General features: G+C 40.5%; 1 protein-coding gene across 1 annotated transcript in view; it reads left to right on the top strand.

The window, feature by feature from the left end:
- Positions 1 to 25,082, top strand: part of tmem67 (transmembrane protein 67) — a 208,576-nt gene that overhangs the window by 175,101 nt on the left and 8,393 nt on the right. Inside the window, exons 18-22 of the mRNA XM_087985875.1 lie at positions 4,176 to 4,316; positions 8,743 to 8,823; positions 8,947 to 9,063; positions 16,616 to 16,732; positions 16,828 to 16,932. Of these exons, the coding sequence (XP_087842001.1) occupies positions 4,176 to 4,316; positions 8,743 to 8,823; positions 8,947 to 9,063; positions 16,616 to 16,732; positions 16,828 to 16,932 (561 nt within the window). The remainder of the gene's footprint in view (positions 1 to 4,175; positions 4,317 to 8,742; positions 8,824 to 8,946; positions 9,064 to 16,615; positions 16,733 to 16,827; positions 16,933 to 25,082) is intronic.

The raw sequence follows: 25,082 nt of genomic DNA on the forward strand, positions 1-25,082 counted from the left end.
TTACAAACGTGTCATCGACATATCTGACCCAGAGTTTGGGTTGAATTTGTGGTAGGACTGTTTGTTCTAACCTTTGCATAACTGCCTCTGCTATGAGTCCCGAGATTGGTGATCCCATGGGTGTTCCGTTGATTTGTTCGTATATCTGGTTGTTGAATGTGAAGTGTGTTGTGAGGCACAAGTCCAGTAGTTTAAGTATGCCGTCTTTGTTGATAGGTTCAGCGTCCTGTTTTCTGTTCTGTATGTCCAGTAGGTTGGCTATTGTTTCTCTGGCTAAGGTTTTGTCAATCGAAGTGAACAGTGCCGTCACGTCGAATGATATCATGGTTTCTTCTTTGTCTATGTGTATATTTCTGATGATGTCCAAGAATTCCTGTATAGAGTGTTTGGATCCGCTGACCAGGTGTTTCAGTTTCTGTTGTAGTTCTTTGGCCAGTTTGTATGATGGTGTCCATGGTAGTGATACTATGGGTCTGAGTGGGATGTCTGGTTTGTGTACTTTAGGTAATTCAATCCAATGCTGTATTGTCCATGCTGACCAGATAATCTAAACTAATCTCGTCCCATTTGCCAGCACTTGGCCTATATTTCTTTGAACTCTTCCTATTCATAAACCCATTGAGATGCCTTTTAAATGTTATAACTGTACCAGCCTCCACCGTTTCCTCTGCAGCAGCTCATTCCATACATGTACCACCCTCTACATTAAAAAGGACCTGATGAACAACTTTTTCACGCAAAGAGGAATATGTAGCCCTGGCCAGATCCAGGAAAATGGGCCTGATTCAGCATGGTTTTTTTCAAGGGGACATCATGCCTGAAAAATCTGGTAGAATTATTTGAGAAAGTAGACAAAGTTCATCAAAAGAGCCAATGGACTGATCCATTTGGATTTCAAGAAGGTCTTTGACAAGATGCCCCACAGAAGGTTTCTAAAAAGTGCCCATGGTGTTCAGTGTAAGTTACTGGCACGGTTAGAGAATTAGCTGACTGGCAGAAGACAGAGAGTGGGGATAAAAGGGTCTTTTTTCAGGATGGTGCCAGTGATACAGACTATTTCTGAAACATAAAAGGAATCCTAGTTCAGCATTCTCTTAAGATTAACATGAAGGTTCAGTTAGTAGTTGGGAAGGCAAATAAACGTTAGCATTAATTTCAAGAAGTCCAGAATACAAGAGCAAGGATGTACTGCTGAGGCTGTATAAGGCTTTGGTCAGAATGCATTTGGAATATTATAAGCATTTTTTGGCCTCAGGAAGGATGTGTTGGCATTCGAAGGGGTCCAGAGGAGGTGTGCAAGAATGATCCTGAGGATGAAGGGCTTGTAACATGAAGAGTGGTTGAAGACTTTGGGTCTGTGTTTGACAGACTTTAGTAGAATGGGGAGAGGAGATCTTATTGAAAGTTACAGAACACTGAGAGGCTTAGATAGAGTGTACATAAAGTCATAGAGTCATAAAGATGTACAGCATTGAAATAAACCCTTCAATCCAATGCTGTATTGTCCATGCTGACCAGATATCCTAAACTAATCTCGTCCCATTTGCCAGCACTTGGCCCATATTTCTTTGAACCCTTCCTATTCATAAACCCATTGAGATGCCTTTTAAGTGTTATAACTGTACCAGCCTCCACCGTTTCCTCTGCAGCAGCTCATTCCATACATGTACCACCCTCTACATGAAAAAATTGCCCCTTGGGTCCCTTTTAAATTTTTCTCCTCTCACCCCAAACGTTTGCCTTCAAGTTCTGGACTCCTCCACTCCAGGGAAAAGACCTTGTCTATTTACCCTTGTCCCTCATGATTTTATAAACCTCTATAAGGTTACCCTTCAGTCTCTGATACTCCAGGGAAAACAGTGCCAGCCTATTTAGCTCTCCCTATAGCTCAAACCCTCCAACCCTGGCAACAGCCTTCTAAATCTTTTCTTTACCATTTTAATTTTCACAAAATCTTTCCTATAAAGAAGGAGACCAGAATTGCATATAATATTCCAAAAGTGGCCTAACTAATATCCTGTACAGCCACAACATGACCTCCCAACTCCTATACTCGATGCTCTGACCAGTAAAGGCAAGCATACTAAACACCTTGTTCACTATCTTATTTACATGCGACTCCATTTTCAAAGAATTATAAACCTGCAATCCAAGGTATCTTTGTTCAGTAACACTCCCCAGGACCTTACCATTAAGTTATATGTCCTGCCCTGATTTGCCTTTCCAAAACACAGCACCTCACATTTATCTAAATTGAATTCTATTCGCCAATCTTATCAAGATTCCGTAATACTCTGACGTAACCTTCTTGAGTGTCCACTATATCTCCAATTTTGGATATACTGGAAGAGACTTAGGAAAGATGGAATTACTAAGGCAATGACCATAATTCTCCATTCCACCTTAGACAGAGGGGTAGTGCCAGAGCACCAGGGAATTGCAATGTTGCATCTTTATTTAACATTTTATGTCAGAGTACAAGACACTCAGATGCTTGCCAGAAAAGCACATGAGATGACTGTAAGCAGAAATCAGGTGTACACAGTTATGCAACAAGCTCAAAAATCAGGCAGGGCTGGGAGCTGAGCACTACAGATGTTTACAAGTTATGGTTCTGCAGAAGCCATCATCTTCTACATTACTGAAGTTCTTCATTTTTGGGCCTAGATAGTAAATTGAGGGCATCACAGTGAAAATTGATTTTGTTATCTCCCAACAGCACATATACACTCCAGAAATAGTGACTATATTGTGATAGGGAACATAAGTTTGACAAATATTGTTTTTTATTCTTTGCTCACCTTAAGGTTGCTGAAACTCATTACAAAACCTGAGAATAATATTGGTCATGATCAGAAATAGGATTCTTCTTGTGCCTGGTGTCGTGGATAACACCAATAATTTGATTTTACGTAGTGACTTCACACAGAAATAAATCCCAAGGCATTTCAGCAAAATACAAGAGTTGTTAACCACAGATAATAACTTGATTTTGCAATGCTGCTATAATATAAAGGAAATGCCACTGGCCTGTGAAGGAATGAACAACTACTCTGAGAGGTCATTCTTCTGACTTTAAGCTCCTCAAAGGCAGTTGGCAAATATAAGCATTATTGTCAATCTCATTATATATTCTTCCTTCTTGATGGCTAAGGAAGGGGTTTATAGACAAGCAGACAGAAAACCATATTGTTGAGGCTTTAAATGTGCTGTTGAGTGTACCGCACCACATGGAACTCAGTGTCTCAAGAAAGTGTCTCACCATTACATTCTCAAGGCCAGCTGGAGTAGGCATAGGTCTAATCAGTGAAACACACATCCCACGAATAAAATAAATGGTGACAACATCAGTGAAACATACTGCTAACTGGTCTGCACAGATCAGCATCAGAGCTCAAGGCCAGGAAGATAAATCCTGTCATGCCCGTTTCTGTTTGCACTGGTTTCTCCGTTGCAAACTTTATTGCAAGATTACTTTGTAGGTTTTGCTGTGGATATACTTTTTTGTCTAATATTGTGCTTTGTACATCAGTGTTCTTTTTGTTCAAACTTTGATTTTCGACTGACCACATGATATAATACTGTAATATAACATAACCTATAATGCGCTTGGAGTATTGTGTTCAGTTTTGATCAGCTGGTTATAGGGAGGATGTTATTAAACTGGAAAGGGGGCAGAAACTATTTACAAGGATGTTGCCTGGACTCAATACTTTGAGTTATAGGGAAAGGTTGGACAGGCTAGGACCTTTTTCTTTAGAGTGTGGGAGGCTGAGAGGGGACCTTATAGATGTGTAAAAGATTGTGGGAGGCATGGATAGGGTGAATGCACTCAGTCTTTTTGCCAGGGTTGGGGAATTGAGGACTAGAAGGCATCAGTATATGGTTAGCGGGAAAGAATAAAAGGAAACCTGAGGGACAACTTTTTTACAAAGGGTGGTACACATATGTAATGAGATGACAGCATAAGTGGTTGAGGATGGGACATTAATAACATTTAAAAGGCATTTGGACAAATACATGGAAAGGATTAGAATGATATGAGGCAAGTGAATGGGAAGTCGGGTTAGCGTGGACAGACATTTTGGTCCACATGGACCAATTTGGGCCAAAGGGCTTGTCTCTGTGTTGTAGGACTTTATGAATCTGTAATAATTTTGTTTTCTTGTTTTCAGGTTGTTGGTTTTGAAAATCTAACTTCAATGGATCCTTATTCTCAATTAAAAAGAACTCCTGAGAGCGATGTTGTACCATCAAGCCGTGTACTGAGATTTGGCATGGCTAGCAGCATTTGGTTGACAGTTGGTCTCATTCAGGTGGGAATGGTGTTAAGCTGTGATTTTATATTTCGTTCTTCTTTACTCAGATCTGGGCATTATGCAGGGCTAACATTTGTTGCCCATCCCTAAATGCCCTTGAACTGATTGGCCTGCGAGGCCATTGAAGAAGACCGATCAGACTGATCTACATTGTTGTGGGTCTGAATCACACATAGGCCAGGCCAGTAAAAATGATAGACTTTCTTTCCTAAAGGGTATTAGCGAATCAGATGGGTTGTTACAACATTCATCCATGGTATAATGGCCAGAGAGCATGAAGAGAAATCCCCCCAAAAAAACTTCCGTATTTTTATATTTAAATTCTATTTCTGTTACGAATGGACAAACTTGATGGACTCTGGAGGTGAGCCTGCTGCTTTCAGCCAGCCTTCATCAAAGTGAAACATCAAGATTTGTTATGCTAAAATGAGTGCTAATGCTTAGTTACCACATCACCTTATAATGGAAACTCTAAGGAGCAGAGATTGAGGGTTGGGGGAGGTGTTAAAGTTACACTGTTAGCTGAAGACTTTTGAAATGTCCTGCCAAGATCAGCTCCTGAAATGCTTGTCCTTGTCTCAGGACTGAATATGAATGAAATTGGGGCTGGTTGAATTAATTAAATATACGTGTCTGGGAGGCTTAGTCAATTACTATTTGACCTCCAGAGGGACAGCAGAACTCCAGGGTGAATCAGCAAGCTGCCGCAGAATCTCCTTCTCTGTCTCAAGTGGGTTTACCAAGGAAACTAATATTGGACACTGACCTCAGGAAGTTGTAACTCCTGTGAATTGATTTACCAAAACTTGTAATTTAGAGTGATAGAGTTTTACAGCAGGGAAAGAGGTCATTCAGTCCATTGTCATCAAGCAACTATCTGCACTTTTCCCAGTTTATAGTACTTGGCCTATAGCCTTGATTGTTATGCCATTTCAAGCAATAATCTTCTTAAATGTTGTGATGATTCCCGCTTCCACTGCCCTTTCAGGCAGTGAGTTTGGAATACCAATTTCCTTTTGGTGGAAAAAATTCCTCTTCAAATCCCATCTAAACCTTCTGCTTTTTACCTTAAATCCATGCACCCTTGTTATTGTTTCCTCTAAGAGGAAATTTTTCTCCCTACGTATCTTCTCTATGCCTCATAATTTTATAATTTTGTCCCCTCACAAACTTGTCTCCTCTAAGGAAACCCCAGCCTATTTAGTTTCTCTTCATAGCTGAAACACACCAGCTCAGGCAATGTTCTGGTGCTCTCCTCTGCACTTTTTTTTAATACAATTACATGCTTGTCATGGCGTGGTGATCAGAACTACATACAATATTCTAACTGTGGCCTAATTAACAACTTATACAGCTCCATCATAACCACCCTGTTCTTGTGTTTTATATTTTGACTAATAATATCCAACATGCCTTTTGACCACCTTATTCAATGATCAATGAACATGCACACCAAGATCCCTCTGATCCACTGAACCTCCTAATGCCCTAACTATTCATTGTGTACTCGCTTGTTTCATTAGTCGTCCAAAATGCATCACCTCACACTTTTCAGGATTAAGTTTCATTTGCCATTGTTCTGTCCATCTAATGAGCCACTCTACATCATCCTGTGGTCTAAGGCCTACTTCCTTATTATTTAACCTACCACTAATTTAGTGGGTCATCTACAAACTTTGTGGACGTCACGGTGGCACAGTGGTTAGCACTGCTGCCTCACAGCGCCAGAGACCCGGGTTCAATTCCCGCCTCAGGCGACTGACTGTGTGGAGTTTGCACATTCTCCCCGTGTCTGCGTGGGTTTCCTCCAGGTGCTCCGGTTTCCTCCCACTGTCCAAAAATGTGCAGGTCTGGTGAATTGGCCATGCTAAATTGCCCGTAGCGTTAGGTGCAGGGATAAATGTAGGGGAATGGGTCTGGGTGGGTTGCAGGTCGGTGTGGACTTGTTGGGCCAAAGGGCCTGTTTCCACACTGTAAGTAACCACTGTGCCACCGTGCCGCCCACGAATTAATTCTATCCCTCAGAAATTAGGCCTGGAAACACAGGCAGATCATATCCAAACTATCCCCAAGTGCATTGATAAAGAACAAAGATAAGTGAACTAAATATCAGAAATCATCTACCTAGAAAATCCTTGCATGGGATTTTGTACACTATATTGGTTTTTCTCATGCTGGGTATTGGGTCCTTCGTTCTGGTGTGTTATTGTCTGAGAGTCGCTGTTGGTTTGTGTGCTGTTATGAGTCCGAGTGGTCGCAGTAGTCTGGCTGTCAGTTCGGAAATGCTCTTGATGTATGGTAGTGTGGTTAGTCCTTTGGGTTGCGGCATGTCCTCGTTCCGTTGTCCCATGCAAGGACTGCACAAAACACTACATAGGACAAACAGGAAGACAGCTAACGATCCGCATCCATGAACACCAACTAGCCACGAAACGACATGACCAGCTATCCTTAGTAGCCACACACGCAGATGACAAGCAACATGAGTTCGACTGGGACAACACTACTATTATAGGACAAGCCAAACAGAGAACAGTCAGGGAATTCCTAGAGGCATAGCATTCATCCACAGATTCAATCAATAGGTACTTCGACCTGGACCCAATATACCGACCACTGCAGCGGACAGCTGGAACTGACAACCGGAAGCGGCAGAGACAAACCACTATAAATGCCGGAGGAAACATCACAGAAGCCTTCACAGGAAGCTCCCAGGCACTGAGGATGTCACCTAGACAGGGGACAAAACGTCTGCAACACAAATTCCCAGCTCGGCGAACAGAACCACAACAACGAGCACCCGAGCTACAAATCTTCTCACAAACTTTATTACATTTCATGATTTGGAAATGCCGGTTTTGGACTGGGATGTACAAAGTTAAAAATCACACAACACCAGGTTATAGTCCAACAGGTTTAATTGGAAGCACACTAGCTTTCGGAGCGATGCTCCTTCATCAGGGGATAGTGTCTGTCACCTGATGAAGGAGCGTTGCTCCGAAAGCTAGTGTGCTTCCAATTAAATCTGTTGGGCTATAACCTGGTGTTGTGATTTTTAACTTATTACACTTCATCTACCATGCATTTTCTCACTCAACTTATCCAAATCATACTAAAGCATCTCTGCATCTTCCTCACAGCTCACCCTCCCACACAGCATTGTCTATTGCAAAATGCAAATATTACATTTAATTTCCTAATCTAAATAATTAACAAATATTGTGAATAGGTGAGGCCCACACTGGTCCTTGCAGTACCCAACCAATGACTGTTTGCCACTCATTTATTTCTGTTCTTTGTTTTCTGTCTGCCAAACCAGTTTTCTATCTATGTCAGTACATTACCCCAAATCCCATGTGCTTTAATTTTACATGCTAATCTCTTATGTGGGACTTTATCAAAAAGTCTTCTGAAAGTCTAAGTAAACCACCTCTCTCTTATCAACTCAACGAGTTACATCCTCAATAATTTCCAATAGATTTGTCAAGCATGATTTTCCTTTTGAAAATTTATGCTGACTCTATCCAATCCTGTGACTGTTTTCCAAGTGTTCTGCTATTAAATCCTTTGTAATGGTTTCTGGCATTTTCTCCAATGCTGGTGTCAGGTTAGTATGTCTATAATCCCCTGTTTTCGCTCTATCTCTTTTTACATTAGCCACCCTTCAATTTATAGGAACTGTTCTAGAGTTTATAGAATCTTGAAAGCTGACCCCCTAATGCATCCATTATTTCTACAGCCACTTCCTTAAGTACTCTGGGAATTTATCAACCTTTAATCCCATCAATTTCTCCAATACCTTTCCCCACTAATTCTGATTTCCTTCAATTTCTCCCTCTTACGAGACTTGGTGTTCCCCAAATTTTGGGACTTTATTTGTGTCGTACTTTTTGAAGTCAGAACTAAATTTAATTGGTCTACCATTTCTTTATTCTCCATTATAACTTTCCCAGTTTCTGACTGTAAGGGATCTACATTTGTCTTCATTAATCTTTTTCTCTTTACATACCTATAGAGCCATTTATAATTAGTTTGCATGATCCCGACAAGCTTACTCCTGTGCTCTGTTAACCCCTTGTAATCAATCCCTCTATCATCCTTTGCTGAAATTTAAACTGCTTCCAATCCTTAGATACATTTTGGAATGGGAAATCAATACTGGCCCAGATAATGACACCTAGATCCCATGAATTAAAAAAAAAGTTATCCATAATTCTTTATAAGTCTTCAGATATGAAATTGTCTCTTTTTCTTGGTTTGCTACCAAAATTCCTGAAATTTCAATTGAATAAGTAACTGTCATATTTATGATATAAGTCAATTTGTAAACGGAACAGGACCAAGTATGAAAATAAAGCATTGTACTTTTGTGATCATTTTGAAATATAACTTCAAATGGATAAATATTATATTTTGTTTGTAGATGGTATTCTGCACTGCTATTTATGAACGATTTGTAGAAGATAGAATAAGTCAATTTATTGATGTATGTTCAATAAGTAACGTGAGTATTACACTGTAATATTTTATTTCTTTCTCAATGGAAGACGTATTACCAAATTTTTCAAACTTGTTTTTTACGAAATGAAACCAGGTATCTATTCTTGTTCTGCATTTTCATTTTCAGATATCTGTGATAATTTTCTCACACAGATGTTTTGGATACTATATCCATGGGAGGTCTGTGCATGGACATGCAGACACCAACATGGAGGAAATGAACCTTAATCTAAAGAGAGAGGCGGTATAGTTAATTATTGTATGATACCCTTCATTTAGAAAACTGAAGTAAAAGCTAAGCAATCTAAAAACAGACAAATGTTCCTCTGAAAATGGAGAAGTGATTGATTTAGCTGATGTAAAGTTTGTATCTGAATCACTAACTTGCAGTTTTCTTGCAGTGAATAAGCTTTTGCATATTCCAAAATGTTTTGAGTTTATTTATGGTTATTCAGCTCTTGTAATTCACATACTTATTTATGCTAAATTAATCCATTTAATTTTAAAGGAATTCAAATATACCTATTTTATGGAATTCAGATGTATTTTTTACATTTTTTAATAAAGCTTTTTTTTTTAACTTTTAACCTTCTAAACTGCTCAGAACAAACTGTTGTCCTTTCCTTTAAAATTATGAGACATCTACTATGTAATATGCCATCTGTTTAATTTTAATCATACATATGTCAGGAGACAATGTGTAGTGGTTCTGTCACTAGACAAGTAATCCCACAGCCCAAGTTAATGGTCTGGGACTATGGGTTCAAATCTCACCATATAGCTGATGGAATTTAAATTCAAGTAATAAGTTTGGAATTCAAGCTAATCTTTATAATGTAAATAGTCACCATGAAATTACCACTAAAGTTATTAGAAACTCAACCCTTTCATTAATATCCTTTGGGAAAAATTTGTTGTCCTTAACCAAAGTGACTTCTATATGACATTTCACAGCCCTCTGAAATAGCCTAACAAACCATTCAGTTCAAGGGCCATTCAGGGTGGGTCGAAAGTTCTGCTCTTGTCAGTGATGTGCACATCTCACGAGAAAATTTTTAAAAATACTGTTGATAGAATAGAACCTCTGATCAACATAGTTCACATGTGAGTGTTCCAGGTGTTTACACTTCAACTCTGAGTGTCATGTTGTGTCGTAATTCAGCACAGACAATTATGTAGAATGAGTAGAAATGTCCTCTAATTCTGTATTGAGAAGACTGATGCCATTGAACAGAACAGGACAGGATACATGGCCACCCTACAGTTGAAATGCATCCTTGCCAATGTAGGCACAACCACAACCATTTAATGCTCAACTGAGAACAAACTAGCTGGAGGCAGGAATTCAACCCCTCTCTCATGAAAAGGTTCTGCCTCTGAGAGATGTTGTCCAATATATTTGACCTGTACCTCTGTAATTCTAGCAGCATCACCAAGGGTGGCCACTGCTGGGTCTACAGCCTCTCCCTGCTTCCTGCCAGGAACCAGGATCCAGTTATTATGGGAGACCAGTGGTAGAAATTAGAATGAATGTTTTGGAGAGCCAGACTTGGGACACAGCAGTGAGTATCGGGTTTGAAAGGCCAGGTGAAGTCCAAGAGTAGGAGTGGGAGGAGTTCCGATTGAGCAATGGGGCTGTCTGTGAGAACAGCCCTTCTTGTCCAATTTCCACCAACTCCCCTCCCCCCCCATCCTTGACCTCCTGCTGTCAACTTTGAAATTGCAGTGAGGTGGGTAGCAGCTATATAAGAGGCTATTAATTGGTCAGTTACTTATTGTAGTGAAAACTGGTAGGTGTACCTAGGCCTTAGCAAAATTGTTACAAATTTCAAATATATTGGGAGGGAGTAAATAGATGCTGAGAAAGTCACCTGGAGAGTTTTATGGCTACCGGCAAAGCAAAGCTGGTGGCTTGTAAAATTCAACTAATGCTCTTCAGTCACTGAGAGAAAACCTACTTCCATGCCCCCGACTCCAGCACTCTCTTTCATGATCATCAGAGGGTGAAGCAAGCTCCTACCATTTTGATGTCATATTTGACTGCAAGGGGAATCACAGAATCACAGCATCGGAAGAGGCCATTCAGACCATTTTACCTCTAACCATTGTCTTTCCTTTGTCTGAAAATTTGCACTGTTTCTATTCAAATAAGCTTTCAATTATCCATGCCATTAAAAAACCACTTATGGTTCCCTCTGCAAAATCATCAACTCTGCACCATTTCAGCTCCTGAAACACTCAGTCGCACCAAAGTTATCCCGATCTGGTTATTTTAATACATTGCCTGCCAGCCTCCATAAAACTGAGGTTATCCATAACCATACTATCTCTGTTTAAACTCACCAAAACCCATATATCCATCATCCTTCTTCTAGCTGACCTAGAGAAGTGCTATAATATCTAAATTTAAAATTACCATATTCTTTTTAAATACTCCACGTCCTGGACTCTCCTCTAGCTCCACACAATCCTTTAAGATATGCACTGTTTTCTGCTCCATTTCTGGCTCTTGGACAACCTGTTTTTAAATGTTCTCGTGTTGGCAGACTTTTTATCAGCTGCCTGGGTACTGCACTCAGAAATTCCTCCTTAACAGGCTTAAGAGCCAAAATGGCCTCCTAATTCATACGTTCATCAAAATTGTTGCCTCTTTATCTTGCTTTCCTCTTTTAATACAATTCTAAAACCTACCTCACTGACCAAGCTTCTCTCTATTGGTTCAATATTGTGTCTTGTTTAGTAATTTGTCTATGAAGAGCTTAGGCATTTTATAGTATTAAAGGATGCAATATAAGCTTTGATTATCAGGGAGTCTAATACATCAGTGCAGAGAGATAGTGAAACTTTTTTTTCTATTAAGTCATGGAGTGTGTGCTTCACTAGCTAGGTCAGCATTTATTGCCAATTCCTAGTTGGCTTGAGTTACTTTTGCAAGATTCCTAGCTTCAGAACTGCTCCTGGAACAAGTATTCAAACAGCTAGTCTAGTTTAGTTATGGGCAATAGTAACCTGAAGGCTATTGATAGTGGAAGATTCAGTGAGGTATTGTAATTGAATGTCAAGGGTAGTTAAATTCTCACTTCTTGGACATTGTCATTGTGTGGCTCTTGTGTGGGGGAAATGTTACTTGCTATTTGTCAGCACAAGCCTGAATATCATCCAGATTTTGTTGCATTTGGACAATACCACTTCAGTACCCAAGGAGCTGCAAAAGGTGCTGGACATTGTGCAATCATCAGCGAACATCCCCACTTCTGACTTTATAATGGAAGGAACATCATTGATGAAACAACTGAAGATGATTGGACCCTAGGACACTACCTTGAGGAACTCCTACAGAAATAACTGATCTCCAGCAGCCACAACTCCCTTCTTTTGTGCCAGATAGGATTCCAACCAGATGCCCCCTGATTCTCACTGACTCCAGTTTGGCAAAACCTGAGTCGCCCTGATGGAACCTGAGCTGAGCATCAGTGAGCAAGTTAGTGCTAAGCATGTGCTGCTTATTAGCATTGTTGATGAACTCTTACAACACTTTACTGATGTTTGAGAGTAGACTGATGGCACGGTAATTGTCCTGGTTGGATTTAACTTGCTTTCTGTGTGCAAAATATACCTGGGCAACTTTCCACATTGTCAAGTGGTTGCCAATATTGCAGTTGTATTGGAACTGCTTAGCGGGCAAAACAAGTTCTGTAGTACAAGTCTTCAGTTTTATTGCTATAATATTGTCTCTTTGGCAGTATGTAATGCCTTCTATTGTTTTTTGACACATTTTGTGGTGAAATTAATTGGCTGAAGACTGGTATCTGTGATGCTAACCACCCCCAGAAGAGGCTAAGATAAATCACCTACTTGGCACTACTGGCTGAAAATTGTTGAAAGTATCTCAATCTTCAAACTGATGTGATGGACTCCTCCATTTTTGAGATGTACTTCTCCAGTGAATTGTTTAATTGTCACCACTGTTCATGTCTGACATGGCAGGACTGCATCTGTTCTATTGTTTGTAGAATTGATTGGTCCCTGTACCCTGATAAACACATAAACAGTTCTGTGCTCCACTTTCACTTGGTTGATGCCTTATTTTAAGGTATACTTGATGCTGTTCCTTGCAGCATCCTGGCATGCCCTTCTGCACACTTCATGAAACCAGGATTGATCCCCTGGCTTGATGTAACAATAGAGTAAAAGAAATACCAGACATGATGTTGTCAAATTGTTTTTGAGTTTGAGTCAAGATATCCCAAAGTGTTAAACTCCCTGGTGAAGAGGGTTGAACTGGCTCCACTTCTTTATTTGTGCATCCCCTTGGTTCGTTACAACAAGGTTAATTTGAAAAGGATCCTTTCCCTTGTGGATATCTTCCCCAGGCCCAAGTGAACTTATGTTTTAACAAGAGCTGATATAAGCAGAGTTTCTTAAATTAACAAAAAGAGTAAATTTATTAGTTACCAGTGGCAAAAAGAAATACTAACAAACCCAACATGCATACACACAGATTGAAAATTAGAGGTGAGTCTAAAAAGATAAACATTAGTAAAACAAGTATACAGAGCAATCTGAATTATTCATGAAGAGCAGATAATTGAACTTCCCAGATGTTGCAGTCAAAGGTGACTAGTAGCAATGATGTTACTAGTTGCACAGTTAGTTTGACGATCCTTGGTTTTGCAGATTGCCTGAGATTCTGTAGTTGTAATTCCTTTCTCGTATGATTGAATTCCAGTATTCCTGATGACAGAGAATCCTGCTTTCCTTTTCCTTTCATCTAGCTGCTAGCTAACTGACTTCAATGCTCAGCATGACAGAACTGCTTTACTTGCAACACAAGGGCAACGAGAGGATAGTTCTTCGACTGTGATATTCACAGCAGCCAGATACACATGAGAGCAATCAATTCCATTTGCCCACTCCAGTAAAGTTGAAACTGATCTTTAAACCCCTTTCCTTGTGTTTTCTTTTCAGGAAAAACTCAAAATGTGTTGAGTTTGAGAAGGAACCCAAAGAGCTGTCTTGCTGTTATCAACTACTTGTTACCTCTGTATTCACAATCCAACCTGCTTTGACTTCAGTAGGTGTGAAATTCCATCGTTCCTCTCTCCATGCAAACACTTAATTTAAAATGCAGCCATCTTGGCTCGATTAAATAGGAAAGTCACCATAGTCCCAAAGGACTATAGGGCTGCATACATGAAAGAATTGGTGGTGGTTTTAACCTGAGTGTCACCACACCTCAGGTGAGAGGACAAGTTGAGAAGGTGAGTGCTCTAGAGTAATCTCAACCAGTAAAGAAATTGAACCTGGGCTATTGGCATCACACTGTATCACAAACCAGCCATCCAGCTAACTGAGCTCATTAGCCCTTTTTTAAAGAACACATTTTGAAATTACAAGTTAGAAGGTGTCCACAGCACTTCTTGATTCTGACTGGTGGTTCTGACAGCTGATGCTGATGATCCACATCCAGATAAATGGATATTCTTCAGCTTTTAGATCTGTTCAAAATTCGTCCCAATTCGCATGGTGATAATGCAACACAGTACAACAGTGAGTATTCTAAATATGAAGACAAGAATATTGTCGCCACAGGAACTGTGTGGTGATCATTCTCATCAATATTGTCTTGGACAGATGCATCTCCTACAGGCAAATTTGTGAAGATCAGGTCAAGTATGTTTATCTCTCTTGTTGGCTCCCTCACTATCAGTCTCCAGTCTCACAGCTATATGCCTTAGGTCTCATCTAGTTTGATCAGTAGGTGTGCTGCTAAGCCAATCTTGGTGGCAACCTTAAAGACTCCCACCAAGAGTACATTCCGTTCCATTGCCACTCTGAATGCTTCCTCCAAAGAATGCTCAACATGGAGGGGTACAGACTTATCAGCTGAGGTGTTGATGTGTGGTAGTCAGCAAGAGATTTCCTTGCCCACGTTTGATCTTATGTCATGATCATGAAGCAAGTGATGCTATGAGGATGGTGGCAGTGTTATCTGACGTGTATAAGATGTGATTCTATGCATATGATTATATCAGATTGTTGCTTAACTATTCAATAAGACAACTGTCCCAGTTTTGGAACAACCTAAATACTGTAAGGATAGCTTTAGAGTGTCAACAGGACTGAGTTTGCCATAGTCATTTCCAGTGCTTAGGTCAGATGGTCTGATCAGTTTCATTCCTCTTTTGAGACTTTTTGGGTAATTTCATAGAATCAAATAGATTGGTAGGCCATAGCAGATGGCACTTAAGAGTCAACTTCATTGCTGTGGGTCGGCTATTAAATATAAGCTGGACCAAGTAAAGACAGATTTCTTGCCCTATTGGAAATTATTGAACCAGATGAGTTTTTACAACAGTTGACTTATGGTTATCATTAGACTTTTAATTCCAGATTTATACAAATCAGATTCCACCATCTGCCATGGCAGGATTTGAACCTGGAACCCCAGAGCATTGCCTAGATGTCTGCATCATTATTCCTGTGACCACACCACTACAACATCACATCTCCATTTGCAACCCAAAGTCCCATGTGGATAATCCGTTTTGGTTTCATCCTGAGGTTCCCAGCAGCACACAAGCCAGTCTTCAACCAATCAACTGACTCCACATAATATCAAGAAATGGTGAAATGCACCAGACACAGCAATGGCTAAGGAGCCTGACAACATTTAATAGTCCACTGAAGTCTTGTCGCTAAGAATAAGCTACACCCCTAGCCATGTTGTTCCACGACAATTACAAACTGGCATCTACCTGACATTGTGGATAATTAGGAGAAAGTGAGGACTACAGATGCTGGAAAGTCAGAGTCGAAAAGTGTTGTGCTGAAAAAGCACAGCAGCATCCGAGGAGGAGAGTCGACATTTTGGGCATAAGCCCTTCATCAGGAATGAGGAGGGAGAAAGGAGTTGAGAGATAAATAGGGGTATGGGAGTGGGGTTGGTGGGGAAGGTAGCTGGAATGGCGATAGTGGATGCAGGTAATTGTGGTTGGTCAGTGGGGAGGGTAGAGCGGATAGGTGGGAAGGAAGACGGACAAATAGCACAGATCAAGAGGGCAGTGCTGAGTTCAAGGGTTGGATCTGTGATGAGGTGGGGGAACAAAGATTTGGAAATTAGAGAAGTCGATGGTGCCTTGTGGTTGAAGGGTCCAAAGGCGAAGATGACGCGTTCTTCCACCAGTTGTTGCGTGGCTTGGATTTGATAGTGGAGGAGGCCCAGGATTTGCATGTCCTTGACTGAGAGTGACAGGGAGTTGAAGTGGTCAGCCACAGGGTGGTGGAGTTGTTTGGTGCGTGTGTCTTAGGGATGTTCCCTGAAACACTCTATAAGTTGGCGTCTTATCTCCCCGATGTAGAGGAGACTACATCGAGAGCAACAGACACAATAGATGAGGTAGATGAATTTGGAGTACACAGTAGATTATTGTGGATAATTAACAAGTATGTCCTTTCCACACATAACAGAACAGAACAAACCTAATCTAGTCAATTACCATCGCATCACAGTGCCCTTGATCATCAACAAAACAAAGGAAGGTGCCACAAAAACAGAAACTGCTGCAAAAACTTGGCAGATGTGGCAGCATCCGTGGAGAAAAAACAATTAACAGTTCTTCAGAACCTATTAAGTTTAGAAAACCAAGTTGACTTTGTCTGATTAAGTTGAGATTTTCTTACAAATGTAAAAATTATTAGAGCTGTTGTGAGGATTATTTTTTCTAAACTATTCAAAATTTTTATGAACTCTATTAATTTTAAATATGGCTATTTTGATGACTGTTTCTTCCCAGGAAAACCTGTGCAGTCAAAGAGGCTTGATTCCGAACACTGACATTGAGACATTTGAGATATTCATCACAAACAAGTTTAGAGAGCAATATGACAAGATTCGAGAGCCATTACATTGGGTCTGAGTAGCAATTAATATAGTTCCTTCATATATTTCCAAAACACAGTTTAGAGAGTCATTCATATGTTCCTAACTTTTGGTCTAATTTTACAGAGAAGTGAATCTGACCGCCTCTTGAATCAAACCAGTGATTTATTTGAACGTAGATTGAAGGCTTATAATACCACTAATAAATTTCTTAGTTCATTCATTGATCATGTAAGTAATCTATTATATTTATCTACTCTGAAAGTGATAACAGTTTACTCCATTAGCCAGCTTTATACTTTTATGTTTATGTTTGTCATGACAATGATTACTTTATCTTGATAATTGATTTTATATGTCTAAAGGGAATCATGACTGCTACATGCTTACCATGCAGTTATTAATTTATGTAAATAATTATTTGGAAAATTATGTGCTTGGCTCATTAAAGCACTGCTTCTGAAGTAATGAATAAAAATTCGCCATAATACAAGTCAAACACCTAAGTAGTGCCCCCATAGACCTGTATAAATTAGGAGCTTCAAAGAAGAAAGCTTGAATTAGATTAGGTTGAATTTTCCCTCCCTAGTACGACACGATAATAACGAGCAAGGTGGCTGAATAGGGTGAGAAGGAGAAATCAGATTCTTAACATTGAGGAAAATTTGTCTGATTTTACCTTCAAGCCTTAAATGGTGATTTAAGACCACTAACTAGATTGTATTCATATATTAATTTACTGGATTAATACATTAACTTGCTGTATTAGAGATAGCACTTCCAATTTTCTTCTCTATCATTGAGGAACCTAACATGCAATGCCCAACAGATAAACAAGATCAGGTACATATATAGAACATAAGTACTAGACTACTTGTCTCAGCATCTGTTTCAGTTCACAGAATTTCAGTGTCATAGAGTCATAGAGATGTACAGCACGGAAACAGACCCTTTGGTCCAACGCGTCCATGTCGATCAGATATCCCAACCCAATCTAGTCCCATTTGCAGCATGTGGCCCATATCCCTCTAAACCCTTCCTATTCATGTATCCATCCAGATGCCTTTTGAATGTTGTAATTGTACCAGCCTCCACCACGCCCTCTGGCAGCTCATGCCATACATGCACCACCCTGTGTGTGAAAACCCTCAATCTTCATACATTTTCTTCTTTGGCACAATGTTCCTGCAGGGTCCTTGACTCTTCTCATTACCCCTACTACATTCACACAATTTGGCATTGGCAAACCGTTGATGTCACCACATCATCATACCTGCTCTTAGAACGACTCAGCCACCACTTCACGATTTCGGCTACCTACTTTGGAGCTGGGTCTTAGCTTGCATACTGACTTTAGCACTTACTAAGACCATTCAACCTCTGTGGGTGGAATTCAGCTCTTTTGTCCATGTTTGGATCAAAGCTGTAATCAGTTCAGGAGCTGAGTGATCTTGTGAAACCTAAGTCACGCACCAGTAAGCAGGTTATTGCTAAGCAAGTGCATTTTGATATCACTTAACCGATGATTAAGAGTAGACTGATGGAGCAGTAATTGGCCTGGTTTGATATGTCCTTCTTTTTGTTGATAGGACATACCTGAGAAATTTTCCACATAGTCAGGTAGATGTTGATGGACTGAAACAGCTTGGCTAGGGTTAGTGCAGATTCTGGAACACAAGTCTTCAGTATTATTGCAGAATGTTGTCAACACCGATAGTCTTTGCAGTATTCAGTACCTCCAATCATTTTGACTGTGGGAGGAAAGCGGAGTATCCAGAGGAAACCCACCACAAATAGGGTGAATGTGCAAACTCCACACTGACAGTCAAATGAATTCAATCGACTGCAGACTGGCAGGGATGCATACAGGGAACCACCAAGGATACGCAGGTAAATGATGAGATCTTGGATTAATAGGGCTCACTTTATTTTTTTCTAACAATCTGAAAGACAGATTTTATACCATCATCTCTAAACTATGTCATCTGTTGAAGAAGAACTTGCACTCACAAAGATTAGGTGGCTGTCCTGTCTTAGTGGCTGTCATTTGTATCCTAGAAGCTTATTTGAGCAACTAGGAACAATAGGGTATATATATCTCAATCCTCAACCCATAAATGCATTTAGGATGTTACTGATGCCATTTCCACCAGAGCACCTCTCCATATCATTCCCCTTTGACAATGACAATCATGCTGCTCAGATTAGAATTCTGTAGTATCGCTGGTTCGCACGCCTTTGGCTGCAGAGTTCTCATGACTTACCACCATGCTTTGAGAGTGACTTATCAGCAACTATTTGTGAACAGAGGCTGGCATGGTGGCTCAGTGGTGAGCACTCCTGCCTCACAACTCCAGCCACCAGGTTCTATTCCATTCTCAAGCAACTGTCTATGTAGAGTTTATACATTCTCCCCATGTCTGCATGGGTTTCTTGGTATTCTGGCTTCCTCCGACTGTCCAAAAATATGCAGGTTAGTTGGATTGGCCATGAGAAATTGCCCATAATGTCCAGGGGTGTGCAGGCTAGTTAGATTAGCCATGGGAAATGCAGAGTTACACAGATCAGGATGGGTCTGGGTGGGATACTTTTTGGAGGATCGGTGTGGATTCAATAGGCCAAATCGCTTGCTTCCACACTGTAGCAATTTTATAATTGTATGAAAGGGTTCTATCTTTTGACATGCAGGGATTGTAGATGAGATTCCTGAGCATGTTACCTGAGATGGACCATCTCAGCTTTGAAGAGAAGCTGGATAAACTTGACCTTTTTTTTGGAACAGAGAAGATTGAGGAAGGGATCTGTTAGAGGAGTATAAGATTATGAGGGGCAGTGACAGGATGAATCAAAACAGCTGTTCCCTTTAGTTGAAGGGTTAAAATAAGGTGAATGCAGGAGATTTAGAGGGTTATGGGGGCTCAGAATGCATTGCCTGGGAAGATAGTTACAGTTAACCGCAGCCTTTAAAATCTACTTGAATGAACACTTGAAGTATCATAACTCTGTTGTAGATTTTATATATTTTTGGTGGTACATTCGATGGACGGAAGACCTTCTATACGATATAATTCTATGATTTTGACTCAGCAACAGGGTGGGTCTCCCTTTGGAATTTTTCCTTCTTGTCTATTCTGTGTATTTTGAAATATCTCCTGAAATATCTGTTGATCTATCCCTCAAACTAATTTACCAGTTCAATTTATTTAGCTCTGCTTTTATGCCTTCAAAATTGTATTTAATTATGTGTAATAGTGTGAATCCACTCTTCTCTCCCTCTAACTGAATATAAAATTCAGTCATTATAATCGCTGCTACCTAGTATTCCTGCTGCTGGCCTAGAAAACTGCCAGGATAGGTTGTTGTCAGCGACTCTGAATGTTACAAATGCGTTGAACTGTTATGCCACAAGCTTCTACTCAGAAACTACATGAGATTTCTTTCATATCCTCCTTCAGGGCATGATTGTATCATTGATGTATTGTTAGTCTTGGGGAGTAAATTAATTCCTTTGAAAAGGAGTACAGCAAGTGTGAGGTGCTCACAGGCTTGTCTGTCACAAAGAGCTGCTTCTGTATTTCACTCCATTCCCTAGTCCTCCAATCAAATTATCTCCAATCTGTCATGCCTTGTCCAAACTAGTCTTGCTCCTTCAATCCTATTTGTACGAAACTACTGGCCACCAGCTTCATTTCATGACCTCCAAAATAGATGTTATTGTTAATAGCTTCCTTTCATCAGGTAATGACATCCTCAGTTTCTAAGCTGTGGTCAACATCCCGAACAACCTCAACTGTCTCTGATCCCTCAATGTTTGCAAACTCTTGCCCCATCTACAGCCGGACAATCCTCATCCAAGACGTGAACATGTTGCTATTTCTGAGAATAGTGTCCATAATTCCTTCAAATCCATGATTGAACCTTCCAACCATATTTTCTCTCCTTCTATAGCACTAAAACTACGCTTAACAAAGTCACAAAACATACCGTACATGATAGACCATGATGAATTGTCCATTCTCATCCTTCAGAAACAACACAGGAGAAGAGGAACAGAAATAAGCCATTGAGCCTCACAAGCCTGCTTCTCCATTCAGTGAGATCTCGGTTGATCAGCAACCTCAAAGCCATCTTCCCAGATTGTCCCCATACCCCTTGATATTATTTGTATCTAGAAATCTAATGATCTGTCTTGAATATACTCAATGATTGAGCTTCCACAATTTGCTAGCATGGAGAATTCCAAAGATTCACTCCACATTGAGTGAAGAAATTCTTTCTTATCTCAATCTTAAGTTACTCGATTTGGAGGTGCCGGTGTTGGACTGGTGTGGACAAAGTTGAAAATCACACAGTGTCATGGAGATGTGATACAGTAAACAATCTTAGATATGCTGGTTTCTGTTCTTTGATATGTAAATCCCAGAACTTCTTTTAAATTACATTCTCAAGTTAGAAATCATACAACACCAGGTTATAGTCCAACAGGTTTAATTAGAAGCACACTAGCTTTCGGAGCGATGCTCCTTCATCAGGTGATAACCTGATTCTCAAGTTAGCTCAGCTTTTTAAACAATAGGTGTGAAGTCTGTCTGTGTCCCAATGCTATGTCAGACTGACAAATCCTCTGGATAGTTTTACATGGTTTTACATGGATTCATGCGGTTTTTGAGTAAAATAAAATATAATTCTGCAAAAACAAATTCACCCCATAAGCTTATATGTATGCACATGTAGGAGTGACAGACTGAGCTTGCGTGTGAGTGTTCATGTGGGTGTGAGTGCATGTGATAGAGTGTGTGTGCATATATGTGTGAGTGTAAACTTGGTTAAGTGTGTGTGTGTGTGTGTGAGGGTGATCAGGTATGTGTGAGAGGGTGCATGTATTGATGTGAGTGCAGGGGGTGTATGTGTGTGCATATGATTGAGAACTTGTGTGTGCGCGAGGGTCTGTGTGGGTGTGTGAGTATGTAGGAGTGTGTGTGCGTGTGTGTTACAATGGGGAACGAAATTTAGAAGAAGTTCTGGGATTACTTATCAAAGAACAGAAATCTGCACATCCCTTAAAAAATGAAAGTTTTAATCTAAGATTATTTACTGTATCACATCTCCATGACACTGGACTCCTTTGGCTATAAATTCTGTGAGCATGATCTTAACCTCCACAACCATCTGATGAAGGAATGGTGCTCCAAAAGCTAGTGCTTCCAAATAAACCTGTTGGACTATAACCTGGTGTTGCGTGATTTTTAACTTAAATTACTTGCTCCTGATTCTGAGACTGTGTTCTCTGATTCCAGATATCCCCTGCCCCAACCACGCGAGAAAAGTCTGTCTAAATCTACTCTGTCTCACCTTGTAAGAATTTTGTAAGTTTCCACGAGATCACCTCTCATTCTTATGCACCAGTGAGTGCAGACCCTGTCTCCTTAATCTCACTTCATAGGACAGTTTTACTACCCAGGAATTATTCTAATGAACATCGATCACACTTCCTCTATGGCAACTTATCCTTCCTTGGATGAAGAGTCCACCTTCAATTTCATATAATTGAAACAAGACATCTTTACTTTCCTACTCAAATCCTCTTGCAATGAAGGCCAATATGCCATCTGCCTTGTTAAATACTTGGGGTACCTGCATGTTAATTTTCAGCGAATTACAAACGAGGACGTCCAGGTCCCTTTGGAAATCAACACTTTTCAATCTCTCACTATTGCATAAATATTTTGTGCCTAATTTCCCCATACCGAAGTGGAAAATTTCACACATTATTTTCCATTTATCCACATTCTTACACACTTACTCAGCCTATCCATATCCTCTTGAAGCCTCTTGGTGCCATCTTCACAATACATTCCCAACTAATTTTCAGGAGGTAGTGACAGTTTTAATGTCACTGAATGAGTAATCCAGAAACCCAGCCTAATGCCCTGAGGCACAGAGTCAAATGTCACAATGGCAGATGGTGCACTTTGAGCTCAATAACTACATGAAATTAAAAGCTTAAAACTGAAGTCAGTCTAATGGTCATTATTTAACTATAAATCAAGTGTTGTAAAAACTGATTGGTTCACTGTGGGGGAGACAATAGCCTTGTAGTTATTGCTAGACTATTAATCCAGAAACTCGGCCAATGTTCCCGAGAGCCAGGTTCGAAACCCACCACAGCAGGTGGTGGAATTTTATTTCAGTTTTAAAAAATCTGGAATTAAGAATATATTGATGATCATGAAACCATTGTCAATTGTTGGAAACAAAAACCCATCTGGCTCACTAATACCTTTCAGGGGAAGGAAATCTGCTGTCCTTACCTGGTCTGGCTTACATATGACTCCACACCCACAACAATGTGGTTGACTCTCAACTGCCTTCTGAAATGGCCTAGCAAGCCGCTCAGTATCAATGAAAAAGCAGGACAAATCCAACCCAGCCAGTTACCACCCCATCAGTCTACTCTCAATCATCAGTAAACTGTTGGAAGTGTCACCAATAGTGCTATCAAGCAGCACCAGATCAGCAATAACCTGCTCACTGATGCTCAATTTAAGTTCTGCCGGGGTCATCCATCTCCTGATCTCATTACAGCCTTGGTTCTAACGTGAATAAAATGGCTGAAAAAACAGAGCTGTGGTAAGAATGGCAGCCTTTGACATCAAGGCCACACTCAACTGTGTATTGCATCAATAGCTTGCATATCAGGGGACAAACCCTCTGCTAGTTAGAGCCATACTTGGTAAATAGGAAGATGGTTGTGGTATTAGGAGTTCAGTTATCTCAGCTGCAGAACATCTCTGCAGGAATTCCTCAGGGTGGTGTCTTAGGCCCAATCATGTTCAGCTGCTTCATCGCTGACCTTCCCTCCATCGTAAGGTCAGAAGTGGAGATGTTCACTGATGATTACACAGTTTGCAATTCCTCAGATAGTAAAGCGGACCACCTTCAAATACAACAAGATTTGGATAAATGGGCTGATAAGTGACAAGTAAGAGACAATCTAACCACCACCCCTTGATATTCAATGGTGTTCCCAACACTAAATCTCACACTATCAACATCCTTGGGGTTACCATTTTCAACTGGATGGGCCAAAAAACCACAGAGGCTACAAGATCAGGTCAGATGCTTGGAATACTCCATTGAGTAACTCATCTCCTGCCTCTCCAAACCCTATCCCTGATCTACAAGGCACAAGTCAGTAGTGTGATGGGATCCTTTCCACTTGCCTGCTGTAACAACACTCAAGAAGCTTAACACCATCCAGGACAAAGCAGCCCATTTGATTGGCATCACATTCACTCCCTCCTCCACTGATGCTTAGTAGCTGCAGTGTATACTATCTAAAAGATGCACTGCAGAAATTAACCAAAGATCATTAGCACGTTACAAACCCACAACCGCTTCTATCTAGAAGGACATGGGCAACAAATATATGGGAACACCACCACCTGCAATTTGCCCTCCAAGCCACTCATCATCCTGACTTAGAAATATATTACTGTTCCTTCACAATCTCAGAGTCAAAATACTGGAATTCCCTCTCTAATAACATTGTGGGTCTTCCTACAGCATGAAAGCTGAGTGGTTCAAGAAGGCAGCTCACCTTCTCAAGGGCAACCAGGGACAGCAATAAATGCTGGCCCAGTCAGTGACTTCCATGTCCTACAAATCAAGTTTAAATAAATGTCTCTTAGCTAAGGAAGTCTGCCATCCCAACCCAGTCTGGCCTACATGTGATTCCAAATCCATAGCAATGTGGTTGTCTCTTAACTGCCCTCTGAAATAGCTGAACAAACCATTCAGTTGTTCAAAAGTACTATAAAGCTTAAACAAAGGAATGAATTTCATCAAACCACCTGGTATTGATCTGAACAGCAGAAATGACGATGACAAACACAGCCCTGTTGACTACAGATGTGTTAATCAACAGCCTGACAGTAATACTCATGTAATCATACCACCATCATCATGCCCGGGGATGTTCTGTTCCATAGGCATGACATACCCACTAAACGTTGTAGCACAGTGCGACACAGTCAGGAGGGAGTTGCCCTAGCTATCCTCAACATTGCCTCCATGCCTCATGAAATCTCAGGCATTCAGTCAAACATAGGCAAGGGAAGTTCCTGCTGATTACCACATATCACCTATTCTTCAATTGTTGAATCAGTATTCCTCCATATTCAACACCATTTGGAGGAAGCACTGATGGTGGAGTGCACAGAATGAACACTGCTTCGGGGACTTCAATGTCTATTATTAACAGTTATTCTGTGGCACCACTCTTAATCAAGTTGGCTGAGCCTAAAGGGTAGAATGGGTCTGCTGCAAGTGGTGGGGTAACACCAAGGAGGAAAAATCTACTTGACATTGTCTGCACCAAT

This window comes from Chiloscyllium plagiosum, unplaced genomic scaffold, assembly GCF_037043375.1.
Source record: "Chiloscyllium plagiosum isolate Xiang-an unplaced genomic scaffold, Cpla_swu_hap1 HiC_scaffold_4, whole genome shotgun sequence".
NCBI lineage: Eukaryota > Metazoa > Chordata > Chondrichthyes > Orectolobiformes > Hemiscylliidae > Chiloscyllium > Chiloscyllium plagiosum.